The 21,429-nt window shown below is 35.6% G+C and overlaps 1 protein-coding gene across 1 annotated transcript in view; it reads right to left on the bottom strand.

Moving 5' to 3' along the window:
- ADAMTS6 (ADAM metallopeptidase with thrombospondin type 1 motif 6) overlaps positions 1-21,429 on the bottom strand; it is a 281,449-nt gene that overhangs the window by 33,280 nt on the left and 226,740 nt on the right. Inside the window, exons 19-21 of the mRNA XM_007457112.1 lie at positions 18,932-19,095; positions 18,368-18,506; positions 2,678-2,807 (exon numbers count right to left, since the gene is read on the bottom strand). Of these exons, the coding sequence (XP_007457174.1) occupies positions 2,678-2,807; positions 18,368-18,506; positions 18,932-19,095 (433 nt within the window). The remainder of the gene's footprint in view (positions 1-2,677; positions 2,808-18,367; positions 18,507-18,931; positions 19,096-21,429) is intronic.

Below are 21,429 nucleotides of genomic sequence, written 5' to 3'. Positions count from 1 at the left end.
TGAGAACTGACTACAAAGCATCATAAATAATATAATTCCATTTTTTTATATACATGTGCCTATGGAGACACAGAAAAAGATGAAATATATAGATCAAAATATTAACAGTGGTATTACAAGTATTGTAAGTGCTTTTTTAGTTTCTTCTTTCTACTTATCTGCATTTTAAAAATTTTACGTTTTAATGTGCATGACAAAAACCAAATATGGGGCTTCCCTGGTGGCGCAGTGGTTGAGAGTCTGCCTGACGATGCAGGGGACACATGTTCGTTCCCTGGTTCGGGAAGATCCCACATGCCGCGGAGCGGCTGGGCCCGTGAGCCATGGCCGCTGAGCCTGCGTGTCCGGAGCCTGTGCTCCGCAACGGGAGAGGCCACAACAGTGAGAGGCCCGCGTACCGAAAAAACAAAAACAAAAACAAAAACAAAAAACCAAATATGATTATCACATTGTCATCTGAAAAACCTTCTCTCTTCCACACTCATTTAAAGTCTTACTGAATTCAGTAGTTTTTCAGTGAGCCTTATCTCTATAATACCAATGTCTACTGGGAATCTTATTACATATGACAACCATTCTGAATAATTAAGATTTCCTTTTTCATAGTCTGAATTCAAAAGAATAAAGAAGAAATTAAAAAGGAACTAAGAAAAACTGGACTGATAAAAGAGAAATATTTTAAATATGTATCATTAGCTCTTTCCAACAAAGAAAACTGTTTGTCTAAATTTTCTATCTTTTTCAAATTCCATTTTCTTACCTCCAAACAACAAAAAAAGTTAAGAAGTAACTTTTTATTTACGAACTACAAAAGGAAAGGAAATATGAAACAATTTTAATTGCATAGGTTAATTCCAATATGTCAATTATCCTTAAAATGTTAAAAAAAAAAAAAATCTCCCATGTAATATACAAGCACATGATATACGGAATGAAATGACCAACCACTGAAACCTCAAAGGATGTTTGAATAGCATTTGAACTTAAACAAATAAAAAAGCTGAGGCCAAAATAGAACAGGTGTGACCAGGCCCACTCAGATGCCTTAAATGGCTGATCATGACAAACGTAATACTTAAAGTACTGAGTGTCGGGGAATTAACTTACTGGGTTGAGGCTCACAATTATATGAAAATATGCTTAAGTTATTGGAAACGTCAAAAAATATCTTGTGGTTTTTGAGCATCACTTTGTTTTATATAGCTTTTCAGTTTCTCTTGAGATAAATTTATAAAAATAATTAGCAGAAGAAAGGAAAATAAAAAACCAAATATCTTGTCTTTGTAATACATATCATAGGTTGTACTTCTATACTTTCTCATGTCTCGCTTTTAAGGAGTTAGTTACATGGTGATCACATTTGAAAAAGAAGAGACACGAAATTTTAAAAGTCTTAGAATAAAAACTTCTATCACCCTAGATTCTGTGTTCCTTATTTGGTAGCCACTGCCCTAAACCTTTTCAAGAGACTAGGAGTGAGTATTTCCCTTTAAAATTAAAACATTCAGGCAGACACTGACTTTGGATATTGAAAGTTCAAAGGCATTATTATTTTGGAACAAATATCAAGAAATGCATCTTGCTTTAACCATATTAGGGACCTGCATTCTTTATCCATTGTAAGTCCCAGATTTTTGTGACTCCACTTTTAGAAAAAGGCTTACTTCATTATAGAGCTTTCCTCTCCAGTTCTAGAGAGCTTGGAATACATAATCTCATTTGCCTACACTCACTTTCTTTATCAATTTCATGTTGGGATAATTAGCTAATCTGGGGGATAATGGTTACTCTGATTTCTCACACAAGAATGAAATGCCATTCACACATATTTTGTCTTGCTATTGTCAATCAGGCAAAATCCCTACAAAGATCAGTATTTTCAGGATTAACTCAGCATCTTTGTCCTATTTCGCATAATTATTGCCTTTTGCTCAAACAAGAAGCCTTTCTGTTCCTACAGATTATACAGTGTGGCCCACTGATAGCAGGTCTCATATTTTTAAGTTTAAATTTTTAAAAAGTCATCATTAAGATGGATGGGCTCTCTTCTTGTACCTCCCTTTACCATGAGTTGTAACTGCTACATTAATCAACAGAAAGGGACTGAAGTACACCTCTAGGCCTGTGTTCTATACTCAGAAGACAGGATGCCTTAGGATGACAGAACTTAAAACTGGGTCAGCAAATTAAAGCACTGATACTCCATTACAGAATATTTCTAAACCATTTAAAATGTCTTTAAGCCTTTAGGATAAATATCTGGAAAAGATAGGACTGCACGCCAATCTACTGTATTTTACTGGATCTAAGATACCATTATTTTATGTACCACTAAAGAAAAATGATGCTGATTATTATTGTAAGATACCATCAATTGCAAAATGAATCTAATTTCAGAGATGTTAAAATGCAAATGATATGTGCTTTAGAATTAATGAAATATGACAATTGCCAGCACTATGCCAGGATCAACCTATTGAAGTTCCTGCTTTAAAGGGGTTAATTACTAAGTCTTGTGGATAAATAGGAATGAAAATTCCACCCTCTGTGATGTTTTACCCCCTTTTCTCAGCCTAATTTATTTATATCGTATGAATGTATGTTTCCAAATAAGAATATCTAATGTTTTTCTCTTTGCACTTGAAGAAAATAATTCTCACTTCTTTCTCTTACTTACTCTGGTGGGCAGGGCTCAGTGTTGCAGGTTCTTTGATTTTCAGGTGGCTTACTATCAGGGTCACAGTAATTGTTCTGGACAATGGAGTTGTCATCCAACCTTTTACAGACCACCTCCTGTCTTTGGACACCTTGAGAAAAGGAGGACATCATTAATTGAAGAGTAGTTTACCTTCCAGTAAGTTAGGTATGCATAGCTTTCCTCTGTGGGGGATCAACCTCACTGGATCGCTGCTGTCTTATCTGTTCCAGAAACACTTGACTGCTCCTCTAAAAAGGAGAGAAGACCTGGTCATTATATTGCAAATTTAGGCAAAATTATTGTGCTCATGTTTAAAAACATAACTGTTTTCAAGTTCAGAAAAGAAACTATTGGTAATTTTAAACAATTAGTATTCCCATTTGTATATTCTTCTTCATGCTTTCCTTTAAAAAAAGAAACTTTATTTTCCCAAAATATCATCAGATAAAATGTATGAATATACATTTCAGTGCAAAACAATGGTTGGATATCTATGTAGAAACAAAACATTAGGGACAAATTTACTTTTAATATTTTGTAGGACAAATCCAATCAATTTAGTCTTTGTTAGGAACACGTAACATTCACACATTTCATTTTTTCTCCTTCCATTTACAGATTTATTTCTCTGAAAGCCCACAAAGTCTAGAATTTAAAGACTGCAGTGAGCCTCTTTGGACTGCAACCCATCAGTAATCTGTTTGCTTTGATAGAGTCGGTCCTTGTTGATTACACCACTGGCAAACAGATATACACACTTTCCATCAAATATTAACTTACAAAATACTTATCTCATTCTTAAAAATTGGTCTATGTAACCTGTTTGCCACAGCTAAAAATATTCTCATAAAATTCGTAAAATTCTAAATATATGTTTATTATTTATTGGCAAAGATATCCACCACACCTTGCTCACATTTCACAAAATACGAAGACACACACAAACACACTCTTATCTGTAAACATGCCTGGTGAATAGACTTTACGCAGATTCATTTTCTCTTCAGTGTGGAGGAATCAAAAGAAGCAAAGATAGGTGTATCAAGGTCTCAGAGGAAAGTCAGTCTACAAGACAATGCTAAATGTTCCAGATCCTATAGAGGTAGCAGCTTATTCCCAGAATTGAAAATAAAAGCACAAACTAAGCTATCCCCCTACTCATCCATCCCATCTCTATAACCCGGTAGGCTAAATTACCTAGAACCAGTTATAAAAGCAGCATTAGCAGTATCCAAGCAACTACAGCTTCATACCTACCTAGCCCCACACAAACCTTCAGTTTTTCTTTTTTTTTCTCAGTTGCTTTTAGTAGTGCCCTAAAGAAAAGAGTTTGACCCCAAATTAGGGAAATCAATGTGAAACAGGATCATTCAGTGAAGGAAACTGTCACCTAAAGAGCTACCCACCAAATGCTTCCGCAAGGTCCCTTAAACATCCTGGGACGTCTGCAGGTGGGAGTACCTCAGTCATCATGTTTTGCACACTTCTAACTAAGCACTTTGAATTTAAAGACAGGGAAATCGCTTTCCCTGATGGCGAAAACCATTAAGTCCCATAGCCTCCATGATGGTGGTGAGCAGATGAAGAAGGTATATTTTATTACTTGCAGTGACCCAAGGCTCTTACTGATCAAGTTTTTTGGTTTTCCTAAATTTAGGGGTTTAAAATATAGACAAACAACTTACTTGCAAAATGTCTCAGAGTATGTGCTGTATTCATTCCATCCCAACCCCTTGAATAGGCCAAATATCTCAGTTTATGCGACAACAGTTTGGAATTTTTTAACTATTAAACTTTAGATTTTTGAGGGAAGAATGATTCACACCAGGCATAGCTTTGACCCATTCACAGATGTTCCACAGTATTCACCACATATCTCCTCACTGTGTCATTCCAGTGGGCAGATAACTAAGGCCATGTGATTCACCTGGACAAAAATCTCTATTATTAGTCATAGGATTCAACACCTACTGCCACAGTGGCTCAGAATAGCCATCTACCTGGGTTCAATACTTGCTCCTATCAGGAGGAGCAGGGGACTGTTTTTATAGGTTAGCATGGTTATTTTTTTAAATAACCATTCAAATATGATTATACTTGGAGGGGGGAGACTCAAAACATCCACTTACACAAAGGATTTACAACTTCAGCCAACTTTTATAAATACATTTAATAACTAAAAAAATATGATTAAACTTGCAATAAGGAAGTTGGCATTCAAGCTAGTATCTCGGTTGTTTTTCAGAAAAGGATAAACTTTTTATTTTTATTTTATTTTACTGAGGGAGGATAAACATTTTCAACACTACAAAATGGAACTGATATTGCTTTATATAAGTGGCAGAAACAACAATTCAGTTTCTACAGGTTAAGATAAAATTCTACTTCCTTTAAAAATCTTAGAAATGTTGTTTGGTTATAATGACATTAGTTTTTCAAAGTAGCCTTTAATATAAAAGCAAGGCTTCTGCAATTTGAATCACAGATGAGATATTAGTTATTAGAGGTAAATTTACATTTGATTTTAAGATAAATTCTAGCCATGTATGATCTTGAAAAACTTCAGCTACATAACATTTATTGTTAAAAATTTGGAAAATGCACAAAACCAGAAAGAACAAAATAAAAATTATCCACAATCTCATATCTTTGCTTTGGACCTTTATTTTTTATTTTTATTTTTTGCTGTACGCGGGCCTCTCACTACTGTGGCCTCTCCCGTTGCAGAGCACAGGCTCCGGACACGCAGGCCCAGCGGCCATGGCTCACGGGCCCAGGCGCTCCGCGGCATGTGGGATCCTCCCGGACCGGGGCACGAACCCGCGTCCCCTGTATTGGCAGGACTCTCAATCACTGCGCCACCAGGGAAGCCCTGGACCTTTATTTTTAAGGCTATTTTGTTCTTCGGTGGGATCCAGTAATTAATTTAAAATTACATAGTACACAAACTAAAAATGCCAGCTAAATATGGTTGGCAGGTCATTCATTCATTCATTCATTCATCCATTCATTCATTCAATAGAGAATAATTACTGAATACAAGGCACTGTACTTCTTATGAGATATTGAGCTAAGTGCTGAGAATTACAAACTGACTTAATTTTGTCATGCCTCTCAGACTTCTTAAAAACTAGAGTTTAGGATATCTGGGGGGTACATTTCACTTTCATAATTTCAGAATGCTATTTTTTATGAGGTAAAAATTAAAAGTCCTTGAATAAGCAGCTGAAGTAACTGTATTTTACAAAGATGCATTTTCCTTGCATTCATCTTTTATTAATTTTCTTCTAAAATGTCATATTAGACAGTGTGGTATTTCACACTCGAGAACTGACTGACTATACTAGTAATCTATTCCAAACCTTCCTAAAATGCTGAACTATCTCCCTTCAATAGCACAAAGCTCCTTCCAACTTTTACCCCCACACTTGGCAGGTTTATAGAATTTTTTTTTTTTTCTTTTTAAATCAGCAGCAACAGAATAACTCTCTAAACCAATGCACCTAATTGGATGGATTTTTCAACACATACTTTTGGATTAAGGAAAATGCAGCTTTTAGCTTTAGAAAACACAGATCAACTGGAAATAATCTAAACCAAGTCAACAAGAGAAATGATTGAGTTTAGAATCTTTTTATATGATCAACCCTCTTGTACATAGCTTCTTTTAAAGTAATCTGTAAAACATTGCTAAGAAGTTGATTTAAACCTTTCAGGAATAATTACATCCAGTTACACAAAACCACTATGCTTTCAAATCTAAAGATGTATAGTTTATAACCCAAAACATAAAATGTCTGTATGACCAGTCAGTATATGACTAATCAAAAACAAAATTCTGGTGGCTTAGTGCCCATAGCCCCTGGAGATATGCAGGTGTTCTGCAGAATTTAATTGGTCAAACTTAAAATTGCACTAATTATATTTTATTCTTAAACACCTGAAGTTACTGGCATGCAAATTCTATACCCAATTCTGTTTTTAAACACAATTCCTCTTCCATGCTAAAAAAAAAAAAAAAAAAAACTTTAATGGTTTCGTATTACAAAATTTAAGTACAAAGATGCCATTACCAATATATATTTACTTTGAACTCTCAAAAATGGGTGTATCCTGTTTAGAGTCTTTTAATTTGCTTACCATTTTGGTTCTCTGATACCAAAGATGGTTCTTAACACGGAAATGTAACTCTTATTTTTAGCCTGGAAGTTTAAATTTGTCAGATCTTATATTTAATTTCTGCTAAAAGTTACAGATGATCTACCTGCCCATCAAAGGTTCTGCTGTCCAATGGGAGGAAGGAGTACTCAACTTGAATCACTGCTCAAGCTACACGTGAAGAAATGGCATTTAGTATTTTGAAGTAGCATACACCATAGGAAAATGAGCAAGAAGTCCACCAAGCTGAGAGTGAGTCCTATATGGAGCCCTTCATCTGTTGTGCTTACTCTAGGAAATGGTGATGGTTCAAGAATATAGGGTCTTTTGCTCAGCAGCTGCAGAGCCAATCCTGAATGAAGACTTTAGAGACCATTCCTCCTCTTCATTTCTTGCCTCCTTTTCAGTCCCTCTCCTACTCTTCTTATAAGCTGCTCAATGTTCTCATGTCCCATCTCTCTTCTTTCAGATAATTAAATCATTTAATAAGTTCATGTGTAACAATATTTAGCAATTTATTGCTTTTCTCAGGGTAGTTCATCATTTTAAAAGTAGAGAGAGGGCACTTAATGCACAGAAATTACCACCTGAATCTCATTTGAAAGAGTGATATGTATTAAACCAAGAAGGATGTGGGAGAGGTTAAGGGCAAGAGAAAGATCTTCTAGGTCTTCTCAAATCTACTCATAAGAACCAGCATTTCAGTCCTAGACGATTCAATTGGTAAGTGAGCAGTCTGTAACTACATGTAAGTCAGTAAGGGAAAGACAGAAAGGAAAAGTTTAACTTTGGGATTGATGGGATAATCAACATCTAAATAATTTAACCTAGTGGCAAAGCACATCCTATCTACCCAAGAAACAATTTTCTGAAGAACAGGGGGGAAAAAGTTAATAAGTCAGAGCTTACAGTACAAATGTGGTTGGTGGCTAAGGCAACAATTTGCTTAACCACAGCATCCAAAGTAGCTAGCAACCAAGACAACACTATATAACCACAGTATACAGAGCATATGGCCAACATTAATTTAATCTAAATCTTCAGTGCAGATAGCATCCAGAGAGCAACAAGTGCCAGGAAAAAAATGTCTTTCTGCTCTGCCTTTCATGGCTGGAATCTGGCTGCTGTGCTGTGTGATTATCGGCCAGACATAAGCATTTGTAGGGCAGAGCAAAGCCCATCTGCCTTGGATCTAACAGCTGGCATCAGCGTACCAATCAGCTCCACCCATTTGCTTCCTTCTTCTCAAGAGCCTCCTGCTAGTTTTTGTCTCCCAAAGGTTTTCTTTCTCTGCCTTTCCAGCGTCTTCCCTTCTGTCTTATGCAAAATTAAATGTCCCAAGGAAGCAGGATTAAGAAAAGGAAAATGCAGCTCTAAAAATATTTATTTTTCTAGAACAACTCTGTTTAGTGATGGTAAGGTAGGGTGGCGCATACATATACTGCGTTTATTTGAAATCACACTATCCCTGGAGGGAATTCCGACTACTCATTATAAATTAACAGTAATCTCTTCCATGGAAAGGTCTAACTTAACTCATTGAATTCCTACTAAGTCTAAGCCATGGGTTTTCATTATCATAAGGGGGAAAATGAGTGAGACAGACTTGACCTCAATGAGATTACATTAATAATGAAGGGAGGGGATAAAGCAAGTACCATTATAATTATATTATGGAACCTACCTTATCTAATAAAACAATGCACTTTCAGATGTAATATTTCTAATTTTACAGTTCCTTCATTTTGTTATGCTGCTGTCTGATTTCTCTTTCCTTTATCTTTATGGATCTTAAGAACTCTTCTCATAGCCAAATGTCTGATGTAATTCCCTTTCACTTTATCTTGTTACGATATTTTTTTCTCACTCTGACTTCTGTCATGTTTAGTTACTACCTCTTTTTGAGTTCTAGGCAGTTTAGGTAAATGATCTAAGGCAAGTTTTCATTCTCCTTTGTAAAATGAGACCAAAAAATTAGATGATTTCTAATGTTCCTTTCAGATCCAAAATTCTATGAAAGTTGTCTTTTCTTTTTTCCTCCACAATTCAATTGTTCATTTTCCCCCCTTCTAGGTCTGCTTTTCCCCTGTCCTCTATAGAATAATAAGTCTGGAAAACAGGCATTTGTTAGATTCCATTTGGTTCTGCGTCGTGTTTCAGTGTCTCATTTCTTAGTAGTGTGAGGTACTTATCAAAGGGGTTAGACATGTCAAGAGGCAGAACACTAACTAGAAATAGGACTTTGTGAGAGACAAGTTTCTTAATATAAAGAATTAACTCATATTATACTACAAAGGAACTTCCATGAACTTTAGTAGGAGCTTATTTGTTTTGGGTATTTCATTAAACATTTTAGAGTAATGATGCTGGAGTACAAGGAGGTCTTGAGTTTCTTCCACACACTGTGATGGATTTATTACCAATAAAGAAGCTTTTCTTTAATTATATATAGAATCCTTTTCTTGGAACCAAAGAGTAAATATTTCAGATTTGAATTATAACAAGGACACAATCATAAACAAGCTGTATAGTTTTAAACTAAAATCTTAATTTTGTTTAGATAAAAAATGGGAATAATAATATCATAAGATCCTATAAAATCAGGGCGATAATGCTTATCATTACAAGAAGTTTTATTTTTTCCAAAAGTATTTTATGCATAATACCTTGTAAAGATGCATAGTGTTATGATTGTCAAAAATGAGATTTGGGACAAAATTTCAGTGAAGTGAAACATGACCTGTGACACACAGATCATAGATACAATAGGAATGCACTTAAACTTTGGTTTCAGCCTTACCCAAGTTTGTCAGTGAGTAAGATGTATCCCGGCCCTTTTCATGTTAGAGAAGAATATAATCTCTAAAGCAACAGAAATGAAATGGAAGAGGAAGGAAAACAGCATTAGGAGTGTTTTAGGTTAGCACAGATTTCTTGCCCTCAGTTATAAATCTTAACACTAGAGAAAAATGCAAGCCACAATATGCAAGGGTAAACAGTAAAAAACGTCAGGTTATCAAACTAAACTTTCATATGTAAAATTTTTACAAGAAGTTAGAAAGCTTAAATTATATTGAAAATATACAGGAGAATTCAAAGAATTTTTTTAAAAAGTGTATTCTATAGGGGAAGCTACATACTTAAGGAAAAAGATAAATAGAAATAATTATTAGAGACAAATAAAAGAAAAAACATTAACTTCCAAAGCATGAACCAGCCAAGAGCATGAGTTTACCTAAAGGAGTAGCCCTCTCAAGGGCATGTTGCGTGAGAACTGAGCCAGGTGCAATTGATGGTTACAGAGCATAGGCTTTTGGGAGCTGTGATGTTCACAGGTGCCCTGCTCTGATGCCTGGTACAACTAATCCCATATGTTAAAGGGTACTCTTCCTTTCTCAACATTGAAAATGAACTGAAAGAAGGGGATGATGGGAGAGAGTGAATAGGGGAATGCCACAATCAATGCGATGATAGACTATTCTCTAGTCTTACAAATATTTTATCTTTCAAAGACCAAAGAGAAAATTACGGAATAATGAACAAAGCTGATGCAAATCTTTATTCCTTGTAAACTCAAGGCACGTTTTACAAGGGACTTGTATCATTAAAAATATCACAGTGATCTGTTTTATGTCTAAGTTTGGTATATACAGGAACCAAATGTAAAAGGACCCTCATAGTTTCAAACAATAGTATAGCCTCACACAGAAAATATCTTTTATAGGGAATTTTTCTTAAAAACTAATTATATAACTATATTTCTTCAAAGGGAAAGAAATGACAATGACTAAAGGGCTTTTAATTATTCAAACTAAAATTTCCGTCTGGTATCTTTTACTTAACTCAAAGTAAATTTTGGATGGTAATTCCTAAATTAAAGTGAAGCAAACAATTATAAGATTTGACTTATTAATGTCTTTCACACTTAATTTCAATCAAGTCTATTTTGAAACTTGAAAAACAATTGAATTTTGTTTTCCTCTGTTCCATTTTGGGACCCCTCCACTTTGAGTTTCTTTCCAAGTTAAGTGAATATGTCCTTTATAAGCTGCAATACAAATGTTAATGGTCAGTTGACCATTATTAGTGATGTTAAATATGTTAGCCATGTTAGAATTAGCAAAGAAATTAAAAGGACATCTGTGAATATGTAAAGCATTTGCCTTTGTTTTATCTGGTACTTTGAGAGCTATTCTCTTTCAGTCAGATATTAGTACTGGCAAAAAGACTGCATTGTATTTTTCTAATAATTACTTTTAGAATGGACTTACGTACTTTTAAGTGCACAATTACAGTTCTGTTGTATCATTCTTGGAAACAATAAAATATGTAGCATTAACATAAAGTGCTTCCATAGAAACAATGTAGAAATATCCAGCTTTCTAAAAGGGCCAGGTAATCTGCATGCTAGATTCATAAAAATAATTTGAAAAGTCTATTATTAATAAATGGAATAGTGTGGATTATTACATAAACTTGTTAGGTAGTAAACTGCAAGGGAGAATTTGTTATCAGGGGCTCTTTTAAATATATAGTTTCTTTTTCTTTTCTCTCTATTTTTTCTTTCGCTTTAATCACCCACTAACCTGAAACTGAACTAACAGAGACAGAGGAAGGAAGCATATTCAGGAGGGCACATCAGAAGAAATACTTAATACAGATATGAAGGAGAAATTTACATAGTACTCAAAACCTCTAGTTTTTTAATGGAAGTGCAGAAGAGTCTCCATTTTTAAACTCTGAACATCACCAGGACCCTGAATAAGGAGTTTATATGCATTTTTTTCCTCTTACGAAATGAAGTTCACCATCTACTGAAAGGAAGTTAGGTGACTAATTTTTATCCAACTTTACTGACACTCATTTGAAATCAAGAGTTCTCAAACTTTCCTGGTTCACAGTACTCTTAGTGTCCCAGTACTTTTTTCACAGCCCTCCCAGGCAGGAAAAAAAAAGAAAATCTGAGTTTCACTTATTAAGTAGTTAGGTCCAAACAACTCAATAGTAATAATTTGTGTGGTGTATGACCGTGTCACTGTGTTTCCATTGAAAACGTACAATATTCTGCAGTGCCTCTGTGAGTCTGCTGTAGTGTCCTGGGGTACTATGGGGCGTTGTGAAAAATACGGCCCTAAATCAGGAAAATACAAATAGTACTTGGAAACTATGTAAAGCATCTTAAAAATCTTAAAGAGTAGAAACCAGTTTCAATATGTATAAGAATCCAGGTGAGCCAGGTGAAACCACAAAAGGTAAAATAAAAAGAATTTGCCCTACTTAAAAAGAGGAAAAATATAGAAAATCTTTTTAAAATTTACATGCTATACACACACACACAACACACACACACACACACACACACACACACACACACACCACATTAGGCTTAAGATGCCATCCAGGGAAGAAAAAGAATAACAAATAAAACAAGCATCTTTATAAAATTTGAGCGTCAAACACACAATAAAAATTAATTAGGCTATGTAAATGTAAAAGAAAAAGTAATAACATTCTAAATGGTCAAAGACAGTTGATTAGAAACATTCCTGAAACACTCCATTGTATAAGAAAAATCTGTGCCCTTTGATCTTCAAACAAAATCAGAATTGCCTCTAAAAATAAACCTGTCTCCCCCTCCCAGTCCTCCATCTAAGCATAGCTTTAGCTTATCTTTTTTTTTTCCCCTGAGCTGCTAAGCAATGAATGTTTAGCAGAGAGATGCCTTTGTCAGCAGAAACCTGACCAAATTGGTATGCAATTTTTTGTACAAAGAGAAAGAAAAGCCTAGCAAAAACAATTTGAAGAAAGTAATCAGAAGTGTCAGTAAAACTGACTGCAGGATGAAGACTGTTTATTTACAGTATAAATGTAAAACTAATACATGAAAATACATATGTATTTCTGAACTTTCTTTGCACAACTAAAGGATCCTTAAGGTTTCTTTCCTAACAGAACAGGTACAACAGTACAGCATCAACTCTCAGTTAATTGGTTTTGGAAGTTTTGCTTTAAAGCCTAAGGGTTGTATTAAATAAGAGGAGGAGATGGGGTGGGGGGGTCGGGGAGAAGGGTGGGGGTGGAAGGGGAATGGTTTGAATAGTGGGAAATGAGAGCACATCCAGAAAGATAGGGGAGGAAATTATCATGAATACTGCTGCATTTTGCAAAAATTCATTCCCTAACAAAAACAACAATTTCCTAAAACAATAAAAGGCCTTCTCTGATTACAACTGTAAGTCACAAAGAGAAAAAAATAGTTTGTTATCAGTTTTCACAAATGTTGAGTTAAAACAGGGGCCTCATATTCTGACTTGAGTCTAAATTAAAGTTGGTTAAGTTCATAACCACTTATTCATTTTAGCTCCCTAAGTACCACAGAAACTTGAAATGAGAAGAAAGAATTTTGGAAAATCTGTTTAGCACAATTGCACTTGATCTTAGCCAAAAGGCCAAGAAATGATATTTAGCACAATTTCAGTCAGTTTTGAAAGCATTAATTAGCTGTTTATAAATGATCCATCAGGTAAAGAAGAAAGCACGTAAATAAAGGAAACTACAAAAAAGCTTTCTAAAGGCATGTTCAAGGCCAATGGCCACACTAAACAAAATTATGAAATTAATTGGTATTCTACCACTTTTTTCATTTCCTTCTCTGATGTCCCTAGCTACTTTCCCACCCCAGATACTTATAGCTAAATCTCATTAACGTTTGCATTCAACTAGTAGCCAACTAATAACAGAGATGTGAGTTAGTAATGCTCCCAGAGGTATTTGCATCTGAATGTAAATTATTTGAAGACTAAATAAACCTTCAATTAGCCTCAAAGGCAGTACTTCTCAACCGTGGCTACACATTATAATTACCTAGGGACCTTTTAAAAATCTGATGCCCAGGCCATACTCCCAAGCACTTAAATCGCAATCTCTGGGTGTGAGCCCAAGCGTCAAAATTGTTTAAAGTTCCCCAGGTGATTCCAATGTGCAGCCAAAACTGAGAATCATTGCTTTAGCGAAAGCATTTGAAAAAATGAAATTTCAAGCTAGTAAAGGAGAAATTCTTGACTGGGGAATATAACATGTTGCTCTATTGATGATGTCAACTGATGAAAAAGCTCTCTTCAAGGTAAAGGACCATTTTTATTACAAGAGAAAATGCTACATTAAAAAAAAAAATCACTAGACTTCTAAGTCTTGATTTCAGCATTACTTCACTTGAGTATTACGTAAAACAGGAATAACAATAGCAGTGCCTATCTCATGGTGCTACTGAGAATGAGCAAATGAAACAGGGAACCAAAAAATGTTTCATAAACTGTAAAGTTTTATTTGTCATTACACAGCTGAGCTAGAACCATTTATCATTAAAAACACTAGGTGTAATGTGATTACAACTGTAATATGGATTATTACCTAAAGGATATGTCAATTTGTTTTAATAGACATTTATTTTATGAAATCTAAGTATCTAGCCCAATGTTTCTTGAAGTATGGTTGCTGAACCAGTGTCACCAGCATCACTTGGAAATTTGTTAGAAATGCAAATTCTTGGAGTCTGCCCCAGACCTTCCGAATCAGAAACTGGAGGCAGAACGTAGCAATCTTGTTTGAACAAGCCCTCCAGGTGATTCTGATGCACACTACAACTTGAAAACCACACATCTAGCCAAACATCAGTAAAAAGAGTATATATAACTAAAATCAAAAGATGAATAAACATTATTTTTTCAATCTTTAAAAGTCACAGTGCAAAGGCATATCAGCATAAATTACTAAAAAAAACTCCTAAAGCTTTGTATTTTCAAACAGTACAGTTCTCACTACCTAGCCAAGCTTTATCAATCAACACATTAATCATGAATACAATAGTAGTATATAAATTTAGGAGTCAGATTAATTACAGAGTATAGAAACAAAACTCTAGTGGGAGTAACAATGGTTCAGAAAATAGTCCAGTTTTAATTCTCTCAAAGGAAAAGTCATAACTGTATCTTAAAAATCACATTTATCCTGAAGACAACACTCCACAGCATCTCAATGTTCTTATTCAGGCTAAGGAAGTGTGTCAGCACTGACTCAGAGAAAAGACCATTTCTTGGACTGAATCACTAGCAGTGTTTCCTGCAGTCTTAGATTTGTCACTGGGTCTGCTAAGCAACAGAAAAACAATCTCAAAACTTCTTATCTTAAAAGATCTCGTAAGAGAAAATATCAACATTGCTCCCAAACTCAAAGTCCAAAGGTCATGAGAACATTGAACAGTCTTGTGAGACTGCAATAGAAAGTTCTTTGAGATCTTTCTTGTTCCCTCTTTTTCCATTTTAAAAAGTTTTGGCAGTCTCAAGATACCTAGCACCACTTTGGAAAGATGAGAGTGGAGTATCCCAGTTAAGAACACACGTTAGTATTCATCCTTAGTTTCTGAGTGAAAACTGAGAAGAAATGACTTTTTCCTGAAAGATTCCTTAACAACAGATGAAGTTCCATTTACCATTACTGAGCAGATGACTCTGGCTCTCTCTTTGATCAAGATTCCTGAGTCCTAAGGGATTTTCCTTTCCTCAATCCTAAGCCTCCTGTATTTAAAGAACCTGGGGTTAAAAGTGGGGGTATGTGTAGGAAGAATAACTCCAATAATTGATATCTGTACTCTATATTCTAGGAAATATTTCCAACCTATTCAAAGCAAACAAAAGAATATAATCAAAATTATACTATCTTTCCCTGACAATTGCTTTGCCCCACCTTGCAAAAAAAATAACAATTCTGAACTCTCATTTCCCACACTGGAAAGAATAACACAAATATATAATTGCCAAAATAATTAATTCCTTTTGTTCATTCACTTATCTGTAAGCATTTATTGAGTTCCTAGTATGTTCCAGACATTGTTTTGGATACAAAATGAGTCTAGAAAGATGCATAGACTTCAGTGATGAGGACGTGGATTCTATGTGTCTAGAGTGCTGTTTCAGTTTCTCTGTCAACCAAGACCAGTGGTACTCAAACTTGAGGAAGCATCAGAATCACTTGGAGAACCTGTTAAAACATAGATTTTGAGGCCCCACAAAGAGAGACTCTATTCAGTAGGTCTGAGATGGGGCCCCCAAATTAGCATTCTAATAAATTCTCAGGTGACACTGATGCTGCTGGTTCGGGGACCACACTTTGAGAACCACTTACCAAGAAATGCAGCTCATCACACTATGCCTGCTGATTTTCAAACACTGTACATCTCTCTTCCAAACAAGGCAATGGCCTTATAAAGGCTTTTCACTCACAACTGAGCAGAATTACAGTTCCCAGAACCACCTCAAATATCTAGGATTGGCAGCTCCAGAAGAGAAGAAAGAAGTATAAAAAATAAAGAGAAAATTCCCTTTCCAGGGGCTTTGCTCCCTCCTTGTTTTTCTTTTGTTTTATGCCCCATCACAAGAAATCACTCTTCTATTATGATTTCTCAATACAAGTGTTATGGAAAAGAATAACACACATTCAGATTTTTCATACTTCTTTACTTTAATAAAATCATAGTTTTTCTTCTAAATTCAGTTCTCTTGGCCTTCTCCGCCACCCCTTTTTTGTTGGACTATCTCCTTTCTGAACAGAAGAATAGAGTTAGAAGGAACACTGAGAATTCACTTAATCCCTCCTTGGCCTCAGACAAGACTGTATCTAAACCATCCCCAAATATAGCAATTTTCAGTACAAAGATGAACAGGCACTAAGAACCTCCCATTCAACATTCTGTCACGTACTTGAAGATACTATCATAAAATACTTTCCCTCAGCCTTCTCTTCTCCAAGCTAATCAACCTCGACATTTAGACTACTTCATTAGATTTCCTGAACTTTAAATTATTTTGATTCTTTAATAAGTTTATCCCACCTTACCTCAGGGCCTGAATTATGTATTTACTGTTATCATGAAGACTTCTTTTTGGTATGTGAAAAGGGGAAAGTTAATTAATTTATAGATTAAATAAAAAGGAATTTAATTGGAACAAATATATATATATACATACATATATATATATGTATATATATATAAATGCCACTATAATATAATGGCATTCACTTGAACAATTAATTTCAAATATCCTTTATTTTGTTAAAAGAAATAGTAAAGCCCTATAGTTTTTAAAACTTTACAAATCACCAGCCATTTCATACATAAAACGGATGGGAATTAGAGATCTTTTTAAATATGCCACAGATTACACATAACCATGTTTCATGACACTTCACACAGGAGGAAAACATTATTATTGTTCATTTGCTTTTTTTTGCATAGTGTTTACTACTTAAGTTGGAGTTGGAGTTAATCCATGATTTAATTTTGTATGAGTCTAAAATTACTGATTGTATTATTGTGATTATTCACTTCTGTGAAAATAATTTCTCTGATTCAAGCTTTGAGAATCAGAAGTGTTTAGAGAGTCAGTGAGTACAGCACAAGATAGGATGAAGTCCATGTAAATCATGTGTTTCTGCGCGGTTCAGAAAGGAAAAATAGGCAATACATTGGAATACGGGGTAAAATGGGATGATTCACTTTAGTTCCATCTCTCCCATTCTAAATATCACTATTCAAAATTTAATCTTTGCTTTCGGAATGGTGAGGTGCTCTAGTCCAGCGCAGGCCTGAGGGATAGGTTTTGTCTCCTTGCCTATTGGGACCAAGGTGTACGGTGGAGGCGATGCATTTAGTCTCCAGAGAGAAGGAAGATGCTGCTTGCACAGCACTTCTACTCACCAGTCCATGCAGCAGCAAGGGTGTTGGCTTTGAAGGAAGCCAACTGTCCTGCTCTCCCAGCCAGAGGTAAAGAATTGCATTGGTGGCCACTAGAGGGAGGAGGATTAGGAATAGAGTAAATTGTGGGGAAAAGGCACCCATGAAAAACGCACATGGGACAACCAACACATCACCAACCACCGCCTAGCAGCTACCTCTCTGAGGGACTATCATGGGGTCTGCAAACACCATTAACCCAGAGACCCAGACACCAGTAATTATTGTAGTATCCCAGTATATAGCCCCTTAACTTGGATGGCTGCAGAAGGGAGTTTGAATAGGATTGTGGGAAACATACAAGCACACAAACACAAACACACAAGCACACAGACATACATTCTCATCCCCCATTACAAGACGTTACATCTGTGCCGTCTGACTCTTGCTCATTTTCTTATTTAAAACTCTTGATGTTCTTTACCAAGAATGTGTTCACGAAAAGCAAACAGCCCACCTTCAAGATAGTCTTGGGAGAAGCACCAGCAGAGACACTCATTGTGCCAAGATGTATTTTACCAACAAATCTGTACAAATTACATGAGGTTAAAAACAAACGGAATATAATATAATTAAAGCAAAGTTTCTTTTACTAAATTACAGCTTGAAGCAAACCTGCAAGAAATATTTCCAATTAGCTTCTTTAGCAAACACAAAGCATAGCTCAGAATGTTTTGCTTTCCATCCTGCCCTCTGGGTGGGCTGCCTAGTGGGTGTCTTACCTCCAGCACAAGTAGCTGAGCATTCTGACCAAGGCTGATGATTCCATGTAAAGCCAACTTCATTGTCTCCACTGCCCGTCCGGGTGATGGGAACGTTGAATTTATACCTAATTCCCAAATTCTGTTCCTGAAGCAGAACCTGACATTGAAAACAACTGGTGAAGATAATTAAAATACAATGAGCCTTTATTCAGATATTTATTATTTCTTGTGAAGAAGAAAATGTCATACTGTAAGTCTTAAGGGAAATTTAAGACAACTTTTAGAACACATGCAGTTATACTGAATTTTCTACTTCCGTTTTCATGGGTAATTTGGAGCCATTTCTCTCATTTGCCTTATTTGGTTATAAAAATATTATTCAAGCAGGCATTGAAAAGATCAGTCATATGGAAAGAGCACTATGGTCTTAACTTTACACAGACTTTTACACCCTTGGGCATAGCATTTTACCTTTATTTACTTTAATTTCACCACTTTAATTTCAGATGATAAAGTCTGCCCCTTCCTACTTCACAGGGCAGATTACAAAGATTAGAAATGAAGCGGCAAAGGCATATTTACCATGACAATGAGATTTTCTGAGGTGGGACCTAAAGCTTCTAAGGATTCTGGTTCATCGGTTGGCCTCTTATAGTGAAAAGCTGTCCCAGCAACATCAAACTTCCTAGGCCAGTCAATAGTCCAGGCACCATTAATATAGTAATCATCCCCTTCAGATTTTAAAGCTAAAAAAAAAAAAAAAAAAAAAAAAAAAAAATGTGTCTACCTAAAAATGTGAAACTTCATTTACCACAATGTCACTCATTAATCATTGCACTGAAGTGTACAATGAATATCTATTTCCATTTCGAGACAGGAATCTTTTTTTTTTTTACAGACAACACCAACAATTTATTTTCTGTTACTTAGATATACATTGTGAAGTGATTTCTAATGAGGTGCCAGGAATTCTACCACAGAAACAGAAATATTTAGTAATCTCCAGCCACTGTTGGTAGAAATTCAGTAAGTACATTCTTTCTCATAGATAATGATGCTATATAATTTGGTAAAGTAGAAGTACCATGATTCACCTGCCAGTGAATTAGTGTCTCAGAAAATACCAAAAAATGCATATTAGATGATTCAAAGTCAATAAAAGTTTTCCCACAAGAAAACATCAGGCTCAGACAACTTTGTACAGAGTAGTTGTACCACACATTCAAGGAAAAAATAATTTCAGTTTTTCACAAAACTCTTCCAAGAGGATAGAGAAAGAGAATATGTCCAATCTCATTTTATGAGTCCAGCATTTTCATGTTCAAACCTGGCCAGTCAAATAAATAAAAATTATGCAACAACAGCACTCTTGAACAAACATGCAAAATGTAAGTAATTAAATAAAATATTAGCAATTGGCATAAAGTAATATAGAAGTTAATACATCAGAAGTAAGGTAAGCTTATCCCAGGATTGCAATGCTGGTTTAATAATAGAAAATCAATTAATATACTTTTTCATATTATTAAAGGAAGAAAGGCAGATGATTACCTTAACAGATGCAGAAAAAGCATTTTAAAAAGTTCAATATTCATATATGATTTAAAAGAAATTTTAGTAAACTATGAAAGCATGAAACTTCATTAATTTTATACAAGGCAAACAAAAACACTCAAACAAAAATGTATAGTAAACATCAAACCTAAAGATGTAATGTTGAAGGCATTTTCTTTAAGATCAGGAAAAAGTTAAGGATGCCTGTTACCATCACTTTTATTCAACCATTGACTGGGATCTAGCTAGTGTAACAGAGTAGAAAAAAAAGAAATAAAGGCAATAAGGAAGGAAAAGAAGAGCCAAAAGACTCAGTTTTTTTTTTTTTTTTTTTTTTTGCAGATGATATAATTTTCATCTTAATGTAAAAAATCTAAAAGAAATTATAGAAAAATAAGACATTTAATAAGAAAGTTTGGCAAGATTTGATATAAAAATCAATATATGAAAGTCAGTTCTATTACTACATCAGGAAGAGCAGTTATAAAGCAGTTTTAAATAAGGACATTCTCAGTGGCAACGAAAAATATAAAAGTACTTAGTAATCATTCTATCAAAAAGCAGGCAAACCCTTAGTGGAGTAAATTATGAAATTTTAATAAAAATCATCAAGGATGATCTAAACAAGTGGAGAGAAATAACCTGTTTTTGTAAAGACTCAATTTTGCCTGTATTAAGCTATAGATTTAGTGACTTTCAATAAAAATTCCCAAATGGTTGTAGAGAGCACTGTGGTGCTGCACGGCCTGGTAGCACGTATCAGCAGGAGGTGGAAGCAGGGAGAAGAGGAGGGGATCAAAAGTTCACAGAAGTGGACATTCAAAAGTGGATATAGGGCTTCCCCGGTGGCGCAGTGGTTGAGAGTCCGCCTGCCGATGCAGGGGACACGGGTTCATGCACCGGTCCGGGAGGATCCCACATGCCGCGGAGCGGCTGGGCCCGTGAGCCATGGCCACTGAGCCTGCGCGTCCGGAGCCTGTGCTCTGCAACGGGAGAGGCCACAGCAGGGAGAGAGCTGCGTACCGCAAAAAAAAAAAAAAAGTGGATATAGTATATAAGGCAAAAACCCTATCAGCTGACTATATTCTACACAAGGGCCTGAAAGACCTTCCATTTATTAGAACAATAAAGAATGTGCTAGGGCTTCCTTGGTGGCACAGTGGTCAAGAATCTGCCTGCCAATGCAAGGGACACAGGCCTGAGCCCCGGCCCAGGAAGATCCCACATGTCGCAGAGCAACTAAGCCTGTGCGCCACAACTGCTGAGCCTGCGCTCTAGAGCCTACGAGCCACACGTGCCACAACTGCTGAGCCTGCGCTCCAGATATGTATCTAATAACATATTATAGCAATCTAATAGCATATTAGAATTGGCCCTGCACCGCAATGAAGAGTAGCCCCCGCTCAGAACTAGAGAATGCCAGCGCACAGCAACGAACACCCAACACAGCCATAAATATAAATAGATAGATAGATAGATAAATAAATAAATAAATAAATAAAAGAATGTGCTGGTGAGACAGGCAC

Source organism: Lipotes vexillifer, unplaced genomic scaffold, assembly GCF_000442215.2.
Source record: "Lipotes vexillifer unplaced genomic scaffold, Lipotes_vexillifer_v1.1 scaffold241, whole genome shotgun sequence".
In the NCBI taxonomy this organism is placed as follows: Eukaryota; Metazoa; Chordata; class Mammalia; order Artiodactyla; family Lipotidae; genus Lipotes; species Lipotes vexillifer.
The sequence above is the reverse complement of the archived record's forward strand: the minus strand, read 5'-3'. Positions and strand labels throughout refer to the sequence as shown.